The 20,298-nt window shown below is 47.3% G+C and overlaps 1 protein-coding gene across 1 annotated transcript; it reads right to left on the bottom strand.

The window, feature by feature from the left end:
* Nucleotides 1-1,049: 1,049 nt before the first annotated feature.
* On the bottom strand, nucleotides 1,050-20,006 carry st3gal2 (ST3 beta-galactoside alpha-2,3-sialyltransferase 2; the record flags this gene model as incomplete). Its single annotated transcript, XM_083654816.1, has 9 exons — nucleotides 1,050-1,223; nucleotides 1,455-1,574; nucleotides 3,448-3,493; nucleotides 4,593-4,772; nucleotides 6,297-6,430; nucleotides 6,909-6,968; nucleotides 11,673-12,210; nucleotides 12,884-13,032; nucleotides 19,926-20,006. 9 exons carry the CDS (start codon nucleotides 20,004-20,006, stop codon nucleotides 1,050-1,052), a joined length of 1,482 nt encoding a protein of 493 aa, XP_083510942.1.
* Nucleotides 20,007-20,298: the final 292 nt, after the last annotated feature.

Below are 20,298 nucleotides of genomic sequence, written 5' to 3'. Positions count from 1 at the left end.
TCCACTGCATTCAGTCCATGAGCAGGCAAACACAGCTCAGGTCCACTGCATTTAGTCCATGAGCAGGTAAACACAGCTCAGGTCCACTGGATTCAGTCCATGAGCAGGTAAACACAGCTCAGGTCCACTGGATTCAGTCCATGAGCAGGTAAACACAGCTCAGGTCCACTGCATTCAGTCCATGAGCAGGTCAACACAGCTCAGGTCCACTGGATTCAGTCCATGAGCAGGTCAACACAACTCAGGTCCACTGGATTCAGTCCATGAGCAGGTCAACACAACTCAGGTCCACTGGATTCAGTCCATGAGCAGGTAAACACAGCTCAGGTCCACTGGATTCAGTCCATGAGAGGGGCATTTGCATTCATAATGGTTCCCTGTCCAGCTCTCTTGGTATATAAACAGCCGGTGAGGCTGGTCTTTGTAGTGATTGGTTGAGTTCCCTCGCTGCCCAGCTGATGATTGGTTGAGTTCCCTCGCTGCCCAGCGGATGATTGGTTGAGTTTCCTCGCTGCCCAGCGGATGTGAAGTTGTCCTTGACTGCTGACCTGGGATCAGCTTCCTTGTCTGCCAATCCGAGCATAAGAGGTGGGAAAGCTGACCCACGATGACCATGTCCAGAGGCAACCTGCTTTACCGTTCAACCTATGGCTCACCTCCCACCACAGTCAGTCTTATGGGAGAAGGAATACATTTGCATCTACTTCCTGTTCCTGTGGCTCTACACAGCATGTTCTCCAATCAGAGCCGTGATTGGCGGGCCTCTTCCCACCTAAGAGGGGAAGTGATCTGTCTGCCACGACACTTTTCAGTACCAGTTGAGGAAAAGGAAATCCTTCATTTTCACTTGATGTCCTTGGTCACATCATCTGTGACCCATTTCGCCACGGCCATTTTCTGTCCCGATCAGTAAGCATTTGGTTTCCTTCAACTCGGTACCTCAGGTGAAAGCGAGAATATCTAACACACTCTAAGCAGCTTCCTACAGTGTCTGTTGCCAAATCAGCTTTCTAGCATTAAATCTGAGGTACATCGGGGCTGTCTGCTGGTTATTTCCCGGGGAATACGGTGATTTTGCCGGCCTCGGCCAGCCGCTGGATGGTCTGCGCCTCGTAGTCGGCGTCGTGCACGCCGGTCTTCCTGAACTCTCCGGAGTAGCGGTTCTGCTCCCAGTAGTGGTGCCAGTTTCCCCGGCTGTCTGCCCCAAAGCCAAACACATTCACCTGGGCCAGGGATGAGGGGGAGAGTTGAACAAATGTGAGAGACAAAGAGAAAGTGTGCTTGTTTTTTTGGATAAACGTGCATACAGATATACAGTAATACAGATATAATATATTTACAGATATAATATATATTGATCCAGTCTATGTATCATGCAAGAAATCTGTCATAAATGGGAATATGCGATGATAGAAAGTGCCATGAGTGAGAGAGAGAGTGTGTTGTTGACTGACCTCGTCACAGACATGCAGAGCGAAGAACAGAACCAGCATGCCGGTGGATGGGTAGCGGCCGTGATGTCTGGTCCAGCGGTCGTGGATGTACTTGAAAAAGGCCGGGTTGAAGATCTGGACCTGGGTGGAGAACACAGACACCAGGAGAGGAAAATAGTACTGTCATTAAAAACCAAACACAATCCTCAGACCCTGTCAGCTCTAGAGCAGGAGGGAGGGAGGGTGTGTGTGTGTGTTTCATTCTGTGTTTTGGCATTTTTTGGCATTCAACAAACAGAGATTGCCCTAAGCCCCTTTTATAGAGATAGATAGATAGATAGATAGATAGATAGATAGATAGATAGATAGATAGATAGATAGGTAGGTAGATAGATAGATAGATAGATAGATAGATGAACTATGAACTGTAACACTTTTGCTGTGATTTTTCAAGCAACTCTTTCATATTCAGACAAAACTATGTTATTGCCACTGTTATGCACGTGTGTTTCTCACTCCTAACATATCCTCTCTCTGCTCCACAATCAGTTGTCCTGCCTGGTTGCTGGACTTCTCCTTACTCAGCTGCTCATGCCTGGCTCAGCTGATCCTCCTCTCCACTCCAGTGCCATTGCTCATGCCTGGACTCAGCTGTGCTTCATTGCTGCTAACGATAGCCTGGCTAACTGACATGCACAGAAGTAGTGGCAGCTGAATTCATTCTCTCTCCCTCTCTCATCCTCAACACACTTTTACATGCTGGTGGCAGCAGCCATGTACCTGCTTTCTTTTGTTATTCTGATTTACTTTCTTTGATTTGACCCTTTCTTTACTTTTGGAAAGGTGGGCACGCTAGTCTAGTTTTCACGGTTTTGTTTCTATAGTTTAGTTTAGTTATGTGTTGTAGTTTAGGGTGGTGCCCTGCACTGCCTGGTCCACCGGCCGTGCGTCGGCCAGTATGTGTCCACTCTTTAGTTGTTTGGCCGTCCCACCTGACCTTAGAGAGTTAACTTCTGTTGAAAAATATATACCGTATATATACGGTATATTTTTTTTGCAAACTTGACCTTGACTTCCTTCTTTATACTTACTGGTCTCCAAGCGAGCCTTTTCAAACGTGGCCTAACAGCCACAGATGCACCATGGGACTGGACACAATCTGCACCCATTGTCCCAAATTAGCCTCTGGCAGCATGAAGGTTTAGATGTACTGATCCTACGGGAGCTCCTCTGAATTCATTTAAAGGGCCTTTTCTCTACTGGATTCTATTACAGCAGGAAGACCTCATGCTAATTATCAAATGTTACGTTTTCCTAATGTCCATTTGTACCAGATTTTGAATAAAACATTCCTACAGACTTGATTGTTATGAAGGATTCATCTGCTGGTCATGCTAGAACCTGGTCTTGAGGCTGTGTTGGAGCACTGTGGTGAACCTGGTCTTGAGGCTGTGTTGGAGCACTGTGGTGAACCTGGTCTTGAGGCTGTGTTGGAGCACTGTGGTGAACCTGGTCTTGAGGCTGTGTTGGAGCACTGTGGTGAACCTGGTCTTGAGGCTGTGTTGGAGCACTGTGGTGAACCTGGTCTTGAGGCTGTGTTGGAGCACTGTGGTGAACCTGGTCTTGAGGCTGTGTTGGAGCACTGTGGTGAACCTGGTCTTGAGGCTGTGTTGGAGCACTGTGGTGAACCTGGTCTTGAGGCTGTGTTGGAGTCAATCTAGATCTTTGGGTCGTCTCCAATGACCATGTGAAAACTGTGACTCTGACCCCAAAGATATCGCCCCAATCTTTACATGACAGGGATTCATTTGGCTTGATTTACTTTCATGGATTATAGAGCAAGCAAGAGATTATTCAAAACAAATAGGGAAGGCTTAGAATCTAACTGTGTGTGTGTGTGTGTGTGTGTGTGTGTGTGTGTGTGTGTGTGTGTGTGTGTGTGTGTGTGTGTGTTGCTGGGTTTAGGTGTGAAAATGGCAAAGTGTGATAGCTATGAATAGTTGACAATACATACCTTGTCTTTATCCACGCGGAGGAACTGCTTTACCGGAGCATAGGTACTGAGAGAGAGAGAGAGAGATAACAGTCATTCAGTATACCATGTGACTGCTGTGTGCCTGTGACTATTGAATGATTGATGGATGACAGACTGTTCACTGTGGTGTCACAAGTGTGTGTTAGTGTGAGTGTGTGTGTGTGTGTGTGTGTGTGTGTGTGTGTGTGTGTGTGTGTGTGTGTGTGTTTGTGTGTGTGTTAGTGTAGTGGTGTGAAAGTATTTTTGTCAGGACCACGATGGTCAAAAATACACTTTTATTGCCACATTCCTGTTGGCAGTTGTTGGAGCATGTTTGACAGGTGTGCCATGGCTCAACATGGACACACAAGGATGAACATGTCAAATCTGACCAAACAATTCCAAACAAGGACAGACAGCCATGTGACACCAAACAAACATGTGTGTTTGTCCCATAGACTGTGTGTGTTTGTCCCATAGACTGTGTGTGTTTGTCCCATAGACTGTGTGTGTTTGTCCCATGGACTGTGTGTGTTTGTCCCATAGACCGTCAGACATAGAAGTCAGACGGCTGCAACATCAGCTTGAAGAGGAAGCAGGACAAAGTAGGCGTAGTGAAGCAGCTTTAAATAGAGACCTTTGTGTTGTTTGTGTGTTTGACCCATGTGTTCTGTAAAGCGACTTTGAGTACTTGAAAAGCGCTATATAAAATAAATGTATTATTATTATTATTGATTAAGCTTGCGTTGCCCAGAGACCTTATTTGAAGCATCGCGCCAAAAACCCATTCAAAAATCCCATAGGCGAAAACAGTGAAGAACCAGGAAGTGTTAGCATCCATGTTTTCCAGACTCATTCCTGGGGCTCTCTATAAGGAGCCCTCCAATTGAATGCCTAGAAGAGAATCAGCTGATGTGGGCTGAGTGTGACTTTGTGGCCTGCCAGAACTAACTTTATATCCTCACACAATATCTGTGTCCATTTCAAATTCTTGACATCTTCATCTGAGTCTGTGCCTTAATTGTGTTGTGCTTATAGATTTCAATGTGTGACTGAACATGCCCGCTGCCCTTGAGTGTGCTTGCATTCGTGTGTGTGTGTGTGTGTGTGTGTGTGTGTGTGTGTGTGTGTGTGTGTTCTCTCACAATCGGATGTGGCCGGTGGACAGGGCGCTGGTGATCCAGAGCAGGTCCAGCGTTTTGAAGGGAACCAGGACGAAGCTGACGTTGGCTGCCAGGTTCTTAGCGCTCTCTGGATACATGAAGTGGTGCGTGGTGTGTCTGCCCGCGTCTTCCTCGTAGCCCACCGTCGGTGCCAGGTTGATCCTGACAGAGGGAGGGAGGGAGGGAGAGGGCAACATCACTACAGGATCAGCAGCACCAGCCTACGTACACACGTGTGTGTGTGTGTGTGTGTGTGTGTGTGTGTGTGTGTGTGCGTACACACGTGCGTGTGTGTGTGTGTGTGTGTGTGTGTGTGCGTACACACGTGCGTGTGTGTGTGTGTGTGTGTGTGTGTGTGTGTGTGCGTACACACGTGCGTGTGTGTGTGTGTGTGTGTGTGTGTGTGTGTACGTACACACGTGTGTGTGTGTGTGTGTGTGTGTGTGTGTGTGTGTGTGTGCGTACACACGTGCGTGTGTGCATGTGTAAGCCAGTGCACATACATAAATACACGAGTTCTTGTGTCCATACCAAGTGACATGACGGTATTGTGAGCCATCACCGAGGACATGGATTGAGACAAAAGGATTTAACTAAGCTGCCGTGTGTGTGTGTGTGTGTGTGTGTGTGTGTGTGTGTGTGTGTGCATGTGTGCGTGCGTGTGTGCGTGTGCGTGTGTGTGTGTGTGCGTGTGTGTGTGTGTGGAGAGATAATCTATATGTTCCATCTTCTCAGGCCATGAGAAGATGAGGTCTGTGGGGTCGCTGTGGCATGCAGTGACCTCACACGTGACTTCCCTGTCACCCAATAGGAGGGCAGTATGGAGATCAGCATTGAGATTAAATACCGTACCTAACACACACACAGACACACACAATAAAGTGCATCACTCGATTATAGTCAATACAAAAATACAGGCTTTTATACAGTAGAACGGAAAGCCAAGCTACTTAGTCTGCAGATAAAACACAATGACAAAAGGCATAGTAATTTACACTCTTATTGTCATGTTACTGATCTGTTCAAATTTTGCATTGGTTCCAGTTCTCAGTGAGTTGTAGCCTGGGCCCAGTGAATGGGGCAGGCACTATAAACCATCTGTGTCGTTTCACTTTTGACTGAAAAATGCTGCCACCAGATTAAAGAAAAGGCACTATGTGATGTTGACTGACTGATGCTTTTTATGTAGCCTAATGGGCGAGACTGCGCCTTTGTTTTCATTATTGGCTCTGTTAGATGGCTCTGTCCAGCAGCTAACGCTAACTAGTGCGGTTAGCTTAACGTTAGCGAGTGGTTTTTTGGAGTTAAATACACAATCCCTGGATGTTTCATTTCGGGTAAATGGGTTTCCATTAGTTTCTATAAGTTTACGCCAGCTCTGTGTATTAAGTGCTTTTGCGGGGCTGTTTGATCACAAGCCACAGACTGTAAATGTCACAAGCAGTTTGTCTGCCAAAAGCATGATTATTATCGGATAATTTATCGGAAAAAGGCCATTATCGGAATAATAAATAATAACTCAAAATGGCCATATCGGCCGATAATTTATCGGTCCGATAATTATTGTGCATCTCTAATAATAATAATAATGATAATAATAATAATAATACATGGGACTTATATAGCGCTTTTCAAGGACTCAAATATGCTTTACACTTAGGACACTAACACTAGTTAGACACTCACCTCATGATGTAGTTGTGTGCGTCGATGGTGGCTCCGTACCCGGCCCCACGGAGGTTCCCGGAGTTCCCCACCACAGCGCAGCGCAGGCAGCGTCCCGGATCCCACGAGCCGTAGGGAGAGCGGCCGGGAATCACCTGGGACAGACAGCCACCATCAAATCACACAAATTCAATCTTCCAGTGCGATATGAAACGATATGAAACGATATGAAACGATATGAAACGATATGAAACGATATGAAACGGGAACCAGGCCTCTCTAGTGCGCGGAGAGCGGCGGACGTGAAATAGCCTGACCTGCAGCTCAGATCTGATTGTAAAAAGACATCCCGCTCACAACGGTGGAGGTGAATTCTTCCATGAAACATAAATGAGCCCCTTCTGCCCTCAGGGCGCCCAGAGTGAGAGATTTAAACACACACAACCTCATGCAAAAGCAACGCACTGCACTGAAAAAAGCACTGATAAGGAGCTTAAAGATAACATTGAATGAAGGTAGAGTAATCCCTCAGCCTGCCAGTCTGCGTGAGTGTTTTACATCATGGCTGGGTTGATTTGAAAAACACTAGTAGAATAACAAAACAATACATTGATAATATAGAAGATGAAATACCTGGAACAACCTCAGCAGCACCTGCTGAATACTGTGGGGTTTAAACTGGGGCTGCAACATCTAGAGAGAGAGAGAGAGAGAGAGAGAGAGAGAGAGAGAGAGAGGGGGGGGGGGGGAGAGAGAGAGAGAGAGATAGATAGATATGGTTAGGGCATGTGTGTAGCTTTTTTGACACAGACACAGATGTTACAGAGATACTCAACACATTTTCCACTTTTTTCAGCTGAAAATCAGTCAACCAACCAACCAACCAACCAACAACCAACCAACCAACCAACCAACCAACCAACCAACCAACCAACCAACCAACCAACAACCAACCAACCAACCAATCAATCAATAAGGTATTTTATGATTATAATATTGCTGGGAAACATATTGAACTCAGAAAAGGGATTGCATTCTCAGCTACAGTGAAGTTTATATTGTCATGAAACATCGGTGCTTTCACAGTATATCAAAACAATTTCAGATTGACACTTCTAAGCTCTGCTGTTCTTAGAAGAATGACATATTATGAGCCGACACTTTCCAAACACACAGACGACTGTCAAAATGTGTCTGCTTCCTCTGTGAATTTAAAGATGGAAAAAGTGGTTTTATTTGGGATATTTTGGATGATGGTGGTTTCTGAAGCTGGGGGAGCAGCTTCATCCAGAGATGTGAGGAGAAGAAGACACTCACTGACAAGGACAAGTTGTCACATTAATTTTTCATTCTTTTCATTCTTTAAAAAAAATCTTGGTCCAATTTGAGTAACTGCCAAAGCGCACTGGCAAACAACCTGCAAACAACCAATATTGCGATATGCTGCTAGTGTTGCGATATATTGAGTCTTGCGATATTGCGATATATTGTGATTTATTCGCTTTTTTCAACTGCAAATGATGTCGTCCCCAAAGGAAAACACTTTGTCAACATGTGTTTTATCTTAATCAGATCAAGTTTCCAGTCTGTTCATTTCACTTCAATCATATTTATTGGAACAAAATGGGATTGTGAAGCAGACAGACTGACCAACACTGTGATCAAAAGCTGTCATAAATGTTGCATGATGCACTTGACATTTTGTATAATAAAATATCACAATACTTGGCATTCGATACGATACGATATATTGCCCACAAAATATCACGATACTATGCCGTAGTGATTTCCCCCCCACCCCTACTGGAAGTAATGCTCAACACACACACACACACACACACACACACACAGAGACATGCACACACACACACCCACATGCACACACACGTCACATGCACACACTCACAGGCGTAAACACACACACACACACACACACACACACACACACGCGTGGGCACACACACACACACATGCACACAGGCCTAAACACACATGCACAAGCACATACACACAGAGGAGGGTTGTTTTTCCATGTGTACTTTAATTAAGTGCTCTCCCTCTCTCTCTCCCTCTCTCTCTTCCTCTCTCCCTCTCTCCCTCCCTCTCTCTCTCTCTCTCCCTCTCTCTCTCTCTCCCTCCCTCTCTCTCTCTCTCTCCCTCTCTCTCTCCCTCTCTCTCTCTCTCTCTCCCTCTCTCTCTCCCTCCCTCTCTCTCTCCCTTCCTCTCTCTCTCTCTCTCTTCCTCCCTCTCTCTCTCTCTCTTCCTCCCTCTCTCTCCCTCTCTCTCCCTCTCTCTCTCTCTCCCTCCCTCTCTCTCTCTCCCTGCCTCTCTCTCTCTCTCTCTGTCTCTCTCTCTCTCTCTTCCTCTCTCTCTCTCTCTCTCTCCCTCTCTCTCTCTCTCTTCCTCTCTCTCTCCCTCCCTCTCTCTCTCTCTCCCTCCCTCTCTCTCTCTCCCTCCCTCTCTCTCTCTCTCTCTCTCTCTCTCTCCCTCCCTCTCTCTCTCTCTCTCGGCTGACATAATTTCATTTCAGTTTTTCAGACATGACTTAATGTTGGCTGTGAAGAAGCCCAGAGGCCATTTCTACAGAGACACCATGACACATGACTGCCTGATGGAAGACATGTTCTTAAGGCTGGCTCACACTACAGGATTTTCGGGCCGATTTATGCCCGATTCACCCCTCCCGAGAATCGGAGGAGAAATCTGGCCTGGCAGCTTGCCAAGCTTGGTCGGGCCGACGTTCGGCACCGATTATCTTGTAGTGTGAGCTGTTTGCAGATCCAATCTTAAGCCTCCCGATCTGCTCAAAGCCTCATCGGGGCCGTCCCAATCATATCAAACATGTTTGATATTTAGGACTGAAAATCTGCGCGAATACATCATTCTGCTGCTGCGCGATCCCGTCGTTAATTGACGCGGCTCATTTGATGCGCTGCACTGCAGGCATTATAGGCTACCAAATACCAACAGCACAGAACCACGAGTATTTGGGGGAAAATGTCACTCATTTATATCACAATGAATGACCAATGAATAAAAAGTTGTTATATCGTAGTTTTGAGCCCCTGCCAGTCAGAGGCTGTAATCTCCTACCTGTCTATCAGCCAGGCAGTGTGGGGGGAAAAGGCATTGCTGCTGCGGGAAGCTATCCAAACTTTTGCCGATCTCATGACATGCAGCAGGGAAATATATTTTGGTAGGCCATGTGTTTGTGTTCTCACTTGTACAGACAATAGAGTCGCGTTGTTTACACGCATGCTAACTACCGTGAGATTCATTTGTTTGGCGAGACGGGCATGAAAATGAGGAAACGAGAGAGAGAGGTGAGGTGGGGGCGGAGCGCTTTGGTCACTGCTGGAACCCCAAAAACGAAACAGGTTCGTATGGCCGGGCATCAAGGTGATTATCCTGCCGATAATCTTAATAATATCCTGTAGTGCGTGGTGCGCCACATTTACAAATCTTGTAGTGTGTGCATGTTTGAGATTCTAGGGAAGATAATCTGGGAAGATTCTCCTGTAGTGCGTGTCACAGCCAGATTTCAAAATCGTCTAAGATTGTCAGAATCCTGTAGTCTGAGCCCAGCTGGTCAGGCTCAAGGAGGAGACACACACACTCACACACTCACACACACACACACACACACACGCACGCACGCACGCACGCACGCACACACACACACACACACACACACACACACACACACACACACACACACACACACACACACACACACACACTCCCCACCTCCCTCATGTTGGTGGCCTAATAAGAAAAGCACATTGTGACATGATTATCGAAGATATCCAGTTTGTTCTGTTGTGTGTAGATGAAGGTAGGATTATGAAATCAGAAAGGCTGTGTAGGTTTAGGTTGTCTTTGCTGTGTAGGGAGCTTGTCTTTGCTGTGTAGGTTTAGCTTGTCTTTGCTGTGTAGGGAGCTTGTCTTTGCTGTGTAGGTTTAGTTGTCTTTGCTGTGTAGGTTTAGGTTGTCTTTGCTGTGTAGGTTTAGCTTGTCTTTGCTGTGTAGGTTTAGCTTGTCTTTGCTGTGTAGGTTTAGGTTGTCTTTGCTGTGTAGGTTTAGGTTGTCTTTGCTGTGTAGGTTTAGGTTGTCTTTGCTGTGTAGGTTTAGCTTGTCTTTGCTGTGTAGGTTTAGCTTGTCTTTGCTGTGTAGGTTTAGGTTGTCTTTGCTGTGTAGGTTTAGGTTGTCTTTGCTGTGTAGGTTTAGGTTGTCTTTGCTGTGTAGGTTTAGCTTGTCTTTGCTGTGTAGGTTTAGTTGTCTTTGCTGTGTAGGTTTAGGTTGTCTTTGCTGTGTAGGTTTAGCTTGTCTTTGCTGTGTAGGTTTAGGTTGTCTTTGCTGTGTAGGTTTAGGTTGTATTTGCTGTGTAGGTTTAGGTTGTCTTTGCTGTGTAGGTTTAGGTTGTCTTTGCTGTGTAGGTTTAGGTTGTCTTTGCTGTGTAGGTTTAGCTTGTCTTTGCTGTGTAGGTTTAGCTTGTCTTTGCTGTGTAGGTTTAGGTTGTCTTTGCTGTGTAGGTTTAGGTTGTCTTTGCTGTGTAGGTTTAGCTTGTCTTTGCTGTGTAGGTTTAGCTTGTCTTTGCTGTGTAGGTTTAGGTTGTCTTTGCTGTGTAGGTTTAGCTTGTCTTTGCTGTGTAGGTTTAGCTTGTCTTTGCTGTGTAGGTTTAGGTTGTCTTTGCTGTGTAGGTTTAGCTTGTCTTTGCTGAGGTATGGCGGTTTGAGATATTCACCAAATAACTGTCCTCGGTTGACAAAATTAAAACACAAGACAATGAATGACAAACGTTAGGTCATTTTCCCCCCATAATGGATATAGTGTTTTGGTAGTACTGAACTCTCCAGCATGGTAAGTGCTTGTGCTTGCTCCAACTTTTTCCCATGGTCCTGGGCCAGCCGGGATCTGACTTTTCCTGTTTTTGTATTGATCTGTGTACAGGCAAACATGTTGATGACGTAAAGATGAATCTCTTTAGGGCATACTGCACCGCTATTTATACTGCCCCCTTGTGGGTGAAGTTTAAAAAAGTGAGCCTCCACAAACTTCACGTTGCTTATAATAGCCCCTTTCAGACATGCCCTGGAATTCAGGCGTGATCTAGATGTTACCCAGGTGCTGGTGGCCGTGGTACACTATGCACGCTCCCTCGCGAGCTGCAGAAGCTAATGGTAGAAACTGGGAAGCTGTCCAGTTCCTCCATTAGTGTTTGTCATTTGATTCTTAGAAATGAAATGATCTCTAAGGATGAATTATCCACCACTCCAAAGTGGAGAATGCATACTTGATCATATTCATAGTGCAATACTGTACCACACCCACCCACGTTCCTTCCAATACACTGCAACCCTCACATGCAGAGTGAGATGATGAGAGGTTGCTACTTACCACCCACCAGTAGTAGACATCGGAGGGCAGCTGGATGTTGTCCCTGGTCCACACTGGCGAGACGTCCGGGTCGTAGTTCTCATCGAACCAATCGGAAACGCCGGGGTCTCCGACGCAGTGCGGGCAGGCGCACGTCCTCTGCTGCGTGGTGTCGGGCGGCGACAGCCGGTGGGCGCCCGCGTAGCTGGGCACCAGCTTCACCCGCCTCGACTCCTCCCACCCGGGCGGCTCCAGGTAGTTGAAGCCGACGCCCCCGCGGAGCGAGACGGAGAAGAACAGCGAGGTGAGGAAGACGAGCACCAGCGAGCCCAGGAGAACCCAGACCCTCCGGGAGCATCGCACCCCGCCTCCTTTCTCACCTGCCCTCTCTGCTCCACCTGCTGCCCCACTGCTGCTGCTGCTGCTACCTGCTCCTCCTCCTCCTCCTGCTTCTGCTGCTCCGCCCCCGTCTCCGCCTCCGCTCAGCCAGGGCCGGAGCTCCGAGAGGCGGGCAGCTCCCCTGGATGGACCCCCGCCCCACGACCCCCAGCCCCAACGCCTGTCCCGGTGCAGGGTGGAGGACGGTATGCGGCCCCCCCACGGCCATGCCCCCACCCCTGGGCCTGCCACTGTCCCCAGCCCACCCCCTGCTCCTCCTCGCAGTGCCCACCCAGGCCCGGTCAGCGTGGCTGGGACTCCCCCTGACCAGCAGGCTGGCTCACTGGAACTCCTGCTAAAACTCCTCTAGTAGAACTTCTCTCTCTCTCTCTGTGTCTCCTTGTCTGACTCTTTCCCTCTGCTTTCTGTGTCTTTGTGCCTCCTCCTACACAGCTCTGTGCTTTAGACACAGCTCCGTGCTTTAGACACAGCTCCGTGCTTTAGACACAGCTGCTCCGTGCTTTAGACACAGCAGCTCCGTGCTTTAGACACAGCTCCGTGCTTTAGACACACAGCTCCGTGCTTTAGACACACAGCTCCGTGCTTTAGACACAGCTCCGTGCTTTAGACACGCAGCTGAGACACACACTCGCTTTAGCAGAGTGCTGATCTCTCCTTCACTCTCTGCTTTTTCTCCCTTTCTTTCCTGATTTTCGTCCTCCTTCCGTCCAAGTTCCTTTTCTCCGGCTCCTCACACCTCCTCTCTTTGCTCTTCTTCTGCTGCTTCTCCTCCTATGCCCTTGTGTTAAGTGTGCTCTCCGTCCTCAGTGGAGTCCATGGCACCTCCATGGCACCATGCAGGTACATTCAGCAAGTCCTGCTTTCCGCTGCCATCCGTCTGAGTGTTGAGCACAGCTCCAAATCGACACTCTGCTCTCTCCTCTCTGTCTCTGTCTCTGTGTGGCTCTGGAGCAGCGTAGCCAGAGGAAGGCTGGCAGACTAGCTGAGAGCGGGGGAGAGAGGGAGGGAAGGAGGGAGGAGGAGGAGGAGACTAGCTGAGAGCGGGGGAGAGAGGGAGGGAAGGAGGGAGGAGGAGGAGGAGTGGAGGGGAGGCGCTGTGGTCTGTGAGATGTTCCATCCCATCTCTAGCCATCCTTGACAAATAACACCTCTCTCTCTCCCTCGTTCTCTCTTCTGAGGGCGTTCTCTCCTCTCTCTCTCTTCTGAGGGTGTTCTCTCCTCTCTCTCTCTTCTGAGGGCGTTCTCTCCTCTCTCTCTCTTCTGAGGGTGTTCTCTCCTCTCTCTCTCTTCTGAGGGCGTTCTCTCCTCTCTCTCTCTCCCTCGTTCTCTCTTCTGAGGGCGCTCTCTCTCCTCTCTCTCTCTCCCTCGTTCTCTCTTCTGAGGGCGTTCTCTCCTCTCTCTCTCTCCCTCGTTCTCTCTTCTGAGGGTGCTCTCTCTCTCTCTCTCTCTCTCCTCTCTCCTCTCTCTCCGTTTCTTCTCTCCTTGGTTCCTTTGTTATCCGCTGTTTTCACCCTTGTATCTTCTGTTGTTTCCCCCTCTCTCTCTCAAAGTTTCCCCGGCCTCGTCTCTCCTCTCTCAAGGTCTCTGCTTTAACTCTCTCACTCCAGTGACTGCGAGAGGTACTTTGTGAATAATCGATGCAGTTGTGTTGTTGAAACAACTCTTTCCACACTGTTTCTTTCCTGGCTTCCCCTCAGACGGAGGACGTTTAAAAAGTTTCATTCAGAAGTTGTTCACCCCTTTGTGCTGATCTTAATGAGAAAAATGTGAAGGCAGATCTTAATGAGAAAAATGTTTAAATTTTAAAATGCTGATATGAAGGCAGATATGGCCGTTTCCACTGTGGCAAGTCTCTCATGTCACCACCAACACCTTCCAGATGCCAAGCCTGATGGACACAAGATGATCCCAGTATAGTTCAAAAAAAGAATAAACCAAAAAGAAAATCCAACAATGAGTGAAAAACGTGTGTCAGCGCTGCTCTCTTTCCCCCGTAGAGACGCAGAATGAAAAGAAAGTGTTGGGAGACGCAATCAGGCGGTTTGGCAGCTGTTCTTTAGAACGCAGAAGACATTTCCTTATGACGGCTTCTCCAGGGAGGAAGGAGGAAGTGGTGGATGGAGGGATGCAGAGAGAGAGAGTGTGATGGGGGGAAGACAAAAGCAATCGAGCTCCAGATCTCATGTTGTCTCCAGCTGGCTCAGAGAGGACTGTGTGAGGAGGGAAGGGCAGGGGGCAGCATCTGTCCTGAGGCCTGCTCTTCTCAATGTGTGTGTGTGTGTGTGTGCGCTACGTGCTACGTGCTACGCTCACGCCACACACACTGCTTGCCTGTTGCACTCATTTAATTGTGTTCCACATCTGTGCCAGTGTTAATCTGAGGGTGGGAACATCACAGTGCCCACCAATCTGATGCCCTCTAAACACCTGCGATCCCAGATCTGCTGCTACCTGCTCACCTCACCTACACGCACACACACACTGATCCCAGATCTGCTGCTACCTGCTCACCTCACCTACACGCACACACACACTGATCCAAGATCTGCTGCTCCTCTATCTGCAGCTGGTCCTCTCTTAGGCCTGTGTGTGTGTGTGTGTGTGTGTGTGTGTGTGTGTGTGTGTATGTGTGTGTGTGTGTGTGTGTGTGTGTGTGTGTGTGTGTGTGTAACCTTGGCCTTTTCACGGCCCGCCACACTGTTCCCAGGAAAGTTGTTGTCCCATGGAGTCCACGATCAAGTTCCTGCGTGCGTGTGTGTGTGTGTGTGTGTGTGTCCTTCAGGGATTTCCGACTGCCATGAAGACCGGTGTCCTGTTCTGTGGAAACCCTGGAGAGAGAGAGAGAGAGAGAGAGAGAGACAAAGAGAGAGAGAGAGAGAGACAGAAAGAGAGAGAGACAGAGAGAGAGAGAGAGTCATTACTGTGCCATTAGCCTCATCGATCACGTCAACACCTTTAATTCACCTCCTTTGACCTCCTCTCCCCTTTTAAACTCCTGTTTCCTCTCTCCTCTCTCCTGTTTCCTCTCTCCTCTTGGACTCCCCAGCTCCCTCTTAAGGCCGGTACACACATAAAGATAATCTTTCTGATTTTGGCCCGATTTCCCCCCTTCTGACCAACGACAGCAAACGGCCGATTATCTGATGGCTGTAAAGATGATCCTACAAGATGATCCTGTGGTGTGAGGTGTGTTGAGTCCATTTCTCTCCACCATCTGTAAATATTAAACCTGTTCAATATTTATGATCAAAAGTCCTCTTGTGTTTCGTGGGGAAAGCCGACAACTCCCGAGTCACATGACTCCAATGTAGCCAATCAAGAAGCGAGCTGACTTAAGAACACGGAAGCATAACAGACACTCCTTCTTCTTCTTCTGTTTGGTTTAACGCGTCTTCTTCTCTCGTCTTCTTCGTTCTCCGGCAGTTTATATGCCATGTCGCACATGGCTGCCTCCTACAGGTCAGTCAGGGTACTACGTTAGATCACGTGAGATTTCTGGCTTGGGGGACGAGACTCTAGACTGTCGTAGGACAGATCTTTATGTATGTGGTGTGCTGTATTGGGAATATCGGAGCACACAAACACAATACACACAAAGACACAATTAGGGCTGGGTATTGGCAAGGATCTCACGATACGATACGTATCACGATACGATTGTATCACGATATATTGCGATGCGATACATATTGCGATATATTGCGGTATTCTACAGAATATACTCAAAATTAAATAATAGAGCTAAAGATACCACACACTGTGTACCACCCAGGTAGTGTAATAATATGTACATCACTTTATACTGATAAGTTAGTGGACAAATTTAGTCAAAACTACTGAGTGTTGAGTGTTACTGAACGCATCGATATGGGAAATATCGATACAGTATCGATTAGGGGTGGGAATCACCAGATGCAGAGGCCTGGCATGGCATGGCCTGCAATTTTTTTTTTTTTTTTAATATCGCGATACTTGGGGTCCAAGTATCGATACAGTATCGGGGAAAAAAATATCACGATATATTGCCGTATCGATTATATTGCCCAGCCCTAGACACAATACGATCAAAACTGTGCAATTCATGATTTTTTATCTTCATGTGTGCGTGGGGTTTCTCAGATAAAAAATCTGTTCAGATTTAGAAGATCTGTATGTGTGTACCAGGCTCTAGTCTCCGGCACAACCCCTCTCTTTCTCCCTGTCGTTTCAATCTCATCTCTTTTACATACATCCATCATTCTGCCTCTCTCTTCTCCCTCTCCTGCTCCTCAGACTGCCCCGTTCTCTCTGTCTCTATCAGGTGCTGCAAGTTAAGTTAAGTTAAATTAAGCTAAGTTAAGCTAAGTTAAGTTAAGCTAAGCTGCTTCTCAGACTCCCCCATTCTCTCTGTCTCTATCAGATGCTGCAAGTTAAGTTAAGTTAAATTAAGCTAAGTTAAGCTAAGTTAAGTTAAGATAAGCTAAGCTAAGCTGCTTCTCAGACTGCCCCGTTCTCTCTGTCTCTATCAGGTGCTGCAAGTTAAGTTAAGCTAAGTTAAGTTAAGTTAAATTAAGTTAAATTAAGTCAAGCTAAACTAAGCTGCTTCTCAGACTGCCCCGTTCTCTCTGTCTCTATCAGATGCTGCAAGTTAAGTTAAGCTAAGTTAAGTTAAGTTAAGTTAAGTTAAGATAAGCTGCTTCTCAGACTGCCCCGTTCTCTCTGTGTCTATCATATGCTGCAAGTTAAGTTAAGTTAAATTAAGCTAAGTTAAATTAAGTTAAGATAAGCTAAGCTAAGCTGCTTCTCAGACTGCCCCGTTCTCTCTGTCTCTAGCAGATGGTGCAAGTTAAGCTAAGTTAAGTTAAGATAAGCTAAGCTAAGCTAAGCTGCTTCTCAGACTGCCCCGTTCTCTCTGTCTCTAGCAGATGGTGCAAGTTAAGCTAAGTTAAGTTAAGATAAGCTAAGCTAAGCTAAGCTGCTTCTCAGACTGCCCCGTTCTCTCTGTCTCTAGCAGATGGTGCAAGTTCAACCATCCTCTCTGTGTAGTGTATTGGCTGATCAGTATTCATGAAGAAATACATGGTTTTAACCATAACAGCAGCTTTTAAATGGCTCAGCAGAGTGAAAACAGCAGCGTCTGAATGACACACTGGCAGAATATCAGCCAGAAAAAGTCGACCACCAACAGTCCAACAAAATCATTTCAAATCTAAATAATGTCAGTTAAAGCAGTTGCTTTATGGTTTCTGCTGTTCCTTGCTGTCGTGTGGTTATGCATGACTCTCTGTGTCTGTTAGGTACTGGAATGAATGCTGTGCTGTTGTCCCATGAAACCTCTTAAGGCAGAGGGCGAGAGCAGCAAATAAGTTGGCAGTGCGTCTCAAAGGCAGTCTGCCTCTACTCTCCACAAACCAACCAACCAACCAACCAGCAGCAATGAGCGATTATGTTCCACTCGGCTCTTTTTGATGCATCGCCATGGCAGCCGGCAGTGATGCGAGGTTGTCAAGGCAACAAGAGAAACCTCGGAGCCCCTTACCTTGACCCATCCAATCAATGCAGAGAGGTGGGACAGATTGTGTTTCGCTGTGCTTTTACGCAGCTTGTTTATTGTATACTGTATACATGCTGAGAGGGAGTTACACACCCACACACCCAGACTTCAACACCTGGAAGCCAGTATCAACTTACTGTACTGGTGGCATTTCTCTGGTGTTTTAAAGCTTCACATAATTCACTGTTTTTGTTGAAGCTGATTAAGCGCTAACAGAGCTTTCAGTTGAGGGAACAGCAGAGGTTTTGCATTCCTACACGACTTATTATCTTAAGTACAGCTGCTGTATATCCTGAGGCAGAAAAAGCTCCACATCTCAAGGCAAACTTATAGAGATGCTGGTGAAATATACAATTTTAGTGGGTTATTTTTCTTCACCAGACACTTGTCACACTGGGGGGAAATCGCTCTGCATTGGTCCTTTGCAATCCTTCAACTGCCTTGTTAGCATTGTTCGCATTCCTCATTGAAGCCACGGGATGTAATGAACTTAAGCTTGTGGCTAGCCTAGCCTAGCCTAGCCTAGCCTAGCCTAGCCTAGCCTAGCCTAGCACCGGCGCCATTGCTTTCAATGAGGAAGGCTCTCAGTGCTAACAAGCTGCTTCATGAGAAACTGAAGGACAAATGCAGAGAAGAAAGAAGAGGAAACAGGACAGTTGTTTTATGAAAACAACTGTCTTTAAGTGGATTTTCTCCTCACATTCTTGTCCCTGATGGTCCATTATGTCTTTGTTCATCCACACAGCTGTCACTGACATATTCTGTTCAATGATGCCATCGCCATGACAACGCATTCACTTCTTCCGCCCGCACATTTTCAGTGTGGAAATGCTCATTTGTGATGTAGCGATCACAGTTCAGTTCATACATAATGTATTTTACACTGCAAAGTGTGTGCAGACATCTACATACTGTCATGAGCCTTTTGAATCATATTCATCTCACTTACTGTGTGAATGATTCAAGACGTGATGACGTATGATTCTGAAGGTAAAAAGCTAGATATGATTAGAGATGCACGAAACCAGTGAACTTTTTTTCCACTTCCAATCCAATTCTGATAGCTGAATTTAGATATGTGATGTTAGCGATACCAGAGCTCTCTCCCTACTGTCACATTTGATTTAGTAATCAGTTACCTGGTTCATCTTTAACTCTTCTCCTAACAGAGTGTGTGTGTCACTCTGCCTCCATCTTCATCATCATCATCATCATCATCATGATGGGGCCCTCTCTCTCTCTCTCTCCATCTCCTGTCTGTCTCTCTCTCTTCCCTTTATCTTCTATCACTGTTTAACACCAGCTGTCTGCAAAAATTGACAGTTGATGAAATCTTTCGCAGGCAGCCATCATAACTCAGCGCCCCCAACTCGTCCCGTTCCTGCAGCAGAAACAGCTGTTAATGGCGGTTGTTATCATGATGTGAAACAGCTGTTAATGGCGGTTGTTATCATTATGTGCCAGGCTGCCATTTTCATTTCAATTTTTTGAAATGTGTGGCAAAACTGACAGCTGTCATCTGTCAATAGCGGTTTGTTGTTCTTGGTATTTAAAAACTGCTTCCCTACAATTTTCCATCACCCGCCTTCATCCGTTCATCTCTCCTGTTCTCCCTCCTCTCTTCCATCACGTCCTCTACAATCACCCCCCCACGCCCCCACGCAGCCTCCTGCTCTGTCTCCCTCCTCCCTCCTCCCTCCCCCCCCCCCGCTCTCTCCCCCACGCAGCCTCCTGCTCTGTCTCCCTCCTCCCTCCTCCCTCCCCCCCCCCCGCTCTCTCCCCCACGCAGCCTCCTGCTCTGTCTCCCTCCTCCCTCCTCCCTCCCCCCCCCCCGCTCTCTCCCCCACGCAGCCTCCCGCTCTGTCTTCCCTTCCTCCCTCCCCCCCCCCCACTCTCTCCCCCACGCAGCCTCCCCCTCTGTCTTCCCTTCCTCCTTCCTCCCTCGCTCTCTCCTCTGGATCCTGGCTGTGTGGCGCTTGTCACTACAGCAATGCTTCATCTATTTCATCCTAAAAACACCAATCACTTTCACTACCGGCCATGACAGCGACGCTGCTATTTTTTTCACCTTGAATCAGTGTGTGTGTGTGTGTGTGTGTGTGTGTGTGTGTGTGTGTGTGTGTGTGTGTGTGTGCACGCGCACTACCTGCCGTTTTGAGTATTTTGCCAGGTGTTTATGTCATTCCGTCTGTGGACAGATGTTGTTAGCGTGGTAGCATCAAAACCATTCAAGATGCAGTCACAAAACTTTAAAGTTGTGTCGTTGAGATCAAAATGAAGACCGAGTTCGAAAATGGTGCTGGTGATACCAGCAAGGGGGCAGCCCCCCCATGGTCCCCCACTTGGCCCACTTTACGCCCCTGGCCCACTTTACGCCCCTGGCCCACTTTACGGCCCTGGCCCACTTTACGCCCCTGGCCCATTTTACGCCCCTGGCCCATTTTGATGCCCCTGGCCCACATTGGTAAAGTCACGTGGTCGTTGGTCTCTAGTTGATATTGTATTGATGGAGTCACTCTTGCCGTCATCTGCTTGTACTGACTGTATATAAAGTAGGGATGGGGCCGATCCGATCCAATATCGGTATCGGGTGCCGATATTGGCACTAATTCAGAGATCGGATCGGAATCGAAAAAAGAAAAAAAAATGCAATTCCAGCTCGGGCCGCACAGGCCATAATTTTCCCATGTATAATAGTATCCTTCTTTGCCTTGT

Source organism: Poromitra crassiceps (assembly GCF_964638095.1).
Source record: "Poromitra crassiceps genome assembly, chromosome: 18".
In the NCBI taxonomy this organism is placed as follows: Eukaryota; Metazoa; Chordata; class Actinopteri; order Beryciformes; family Melamphaidae; genus Poromitra; species Poromitra crassiceps.
Note: the sequence above shows the minus strand (reverse complement) of the source record. Positions and strands in the feature narration are given on the sequence as shown.